Source organism: Lupinus angustifolius, chromosome LG09 (genome assembly GCF_001865875.1).
Source record: "Lupinus angustifolius cultivar Tanjil chromosome LG09, LupAngTanjil_v1.0, whole genome shotgun sequence".
Classification (NCBI taxonomy): domain Eukaryota; kingdom Viridiplantae; phylum Streptophyta; class Magnoliopsida; order Fabales; family Fabaceae; genus Lupinus; species Lupinus angustifolius.
This window is the reverse complement of record NC_032017.1, coordinates 13,905,428-13,907,570: the sequence shown is the minus strand read 5'-3', so window position 1 is coordinate 13,907,570 and position 2,143 is coordinate 13,905,428. Positions and strand designations below refer to the sequence as shown.

General features: G+C 29.9%; 1 protein-coding gene across 1 annotated transcript in view; it reads left to right on the top strand.

Moving 5' to 3' along the window:
- The window catches only part of LOC109355782 (peptidyl-prolyl cis-trans isomerase CYP23), a 4,727-nt gene extending 3,594 nt beyond the window's left edge, over positions 1 to 1,133 (top strand). The window contains exons 7-8 of the mRNA XM_019598998.1: positions 725 to 807; positions 911 to 1,133. Of these exons, the coding sequence (XP_019454543.1) occupies positions 725 to 807; positions 911 to 931 (104 nt within the window). The 3' untranslated portion in view covers positions 932 to 1,133. The remainder of the gene's footprint in view (positions 1 to 724; positions 808 to 910) is intronic.

Sequence of the window (2,143 nt, the reverse complement as noted above, 5' to 3'; positions counted from 1 at the left end):
GGGGAGAGAGATGAGATATGAGGTAGAGATGGAAGAGCCTCAAATAATTAATAATCCTGAAATTGGCTCTGGTTCATTGAAAGCTAGAAGAGAGATTACAAAATCATGATAAATTTTCGATCAACTTCATGAAGATTTTACCACAAGTATATAAAAAAGAAATAACAAAATGAATTACAAGTGTCGCAACATCGAGAAGCCTAGGATGCTTGTAGCATTGGTTTTTTATTCAAGCCAAAATTTTGAAAAGTCACCGGCACAGGATAATGGGTTAAAATGTAACTCATCGGCACATGAGTTCATAGGGCCTCTGATGTATTCAGGATAACTATAATGACACAAATTGCAGATTTTATATGGGAATTTGGGATAGTGCAACCCATCATGGTTATCCTTGTCATAAACCATGTATTTCAAAAGCTTGAAGTGTTAGATGACAGCGCGTGAATAGTTTCATATCCCTAACATGTTTCCACAAGAGTTTTTTGGGATTTTGAAGCATGACCACTGCACGAACTCTAGAGACCACTCAGTCATAGTCTTTCTATTCCATATCATGAACCCAGTCTCTTAAAGGCTCAAACTATTATTAGGATCGGTTGAAGACACCTGCACGATTTTATATCTCTAACGAGTCTCTTACTATGTATTCCTTTCGGCCTTTTTAGCAATTGTATGTTTAATTCCTTTACCCCTGAATTTCGCCTTTATATTTTGCTGCTAGACACGGAGACAGAAAATTGCGAGCAAGACAGATCAATTTTGAAGCGCAAGCTAGCGGCATCGGCTGTTGAAGTTGAAAGACAGGTAATAAATGGCACCAGATTCAATACATACTGAAGTTAATGTTTTTTTTCTCATAATCTCCATTCTCATACAGTTAAGATTACTTTCATGTGTCTCTTTGCAGAGGTTGAAATGCTTCCCTTGATAAGAGAAAGTTGAATATGAAGTTGGAATGAGTATATGATACTGCTGTATTCACTTTTTGTATATTGTCAAAGGTATCATTATATTGGTTTTTGAGTCTAAATTTGCACAAACATGGATTCTAGTAACATCTTCATATAAAAGCTTTAGTTATTTAAATGAAAGACTGAGAAATTAGATCTAAGTTCTATCAACTTATTTTTTGAAAGTTATAAATTCATTATTTGATGAATAATTACAAGTATGACACATTTTTATGTTTCATCTTTTTAAAGATTTGTAAAGAAAACAGTGGAACAAAAATTTGTTTTCATTCTCCTATATACAGCATTGAAAGTGGGAAATAATGATAAGGATATTTTTGTATTTGTAATTATTAATGATAACAGAAAATAAAAATAGACAACGTTTTTACAAATTAAAAAAAAAACTAGATGTAAAACATCTAGTTAGTAACTATCTGTATTGTTCATAAAACATCTAGTTTTTTTTAATTTGTAAAAATGTTGTCTATTTTTATTGAAGTAACAAATAAAAATAGTAAATGGCACTTTTAATCCATGTGATATCTTTATGATACATGTTAACAAAATCCAAAAAAGATTATATTCAAAGTGAATATATTTAAGTTAAATTTAAAATTGTGTTTGGCTAATCGACAAGGAGGCTAATGAGTCTATTTGACAAAAATAAATCACAAGCCTTTTTTAGTTAGAGTGATTTTGAAAAATTACTTGATGATTTGATAAGTCAATTAGAGTCATTTGTTTGCTAATAAACCAGAAGTGTATGAGTCATTTTTATCACTTTATGAGTTCGTTGATAAACTAATTGTACTAAATATTTTTGATTCAATTAATTAGAAATATTTTCACACAATGGTAAGGTTGGTATCATATTTGATTTTGTTCAAAAATGTTATAATGTTTATTTCTTACTGCCATAATGTTTATTACTTCAAAATGTCATAATGTTTGTTTCAATTAATTTCTAGTGTGAATTGCACCTTAAAAAATATTTCTTACTTTAAAATGTCTTCAATGAAATATAATCTTAATATAATAGTTCACTAGCCAAAAAATAGTTTAGTTTCAATTCTTTAATCCTCATTTACCAAATATTGCAAGACATAATGATAGGAAGTGATGATACTTTTCCTTATAATTAGCACCATGACAACTTGGTTTTCATTCCACCTAGCAGTTTGGACTAA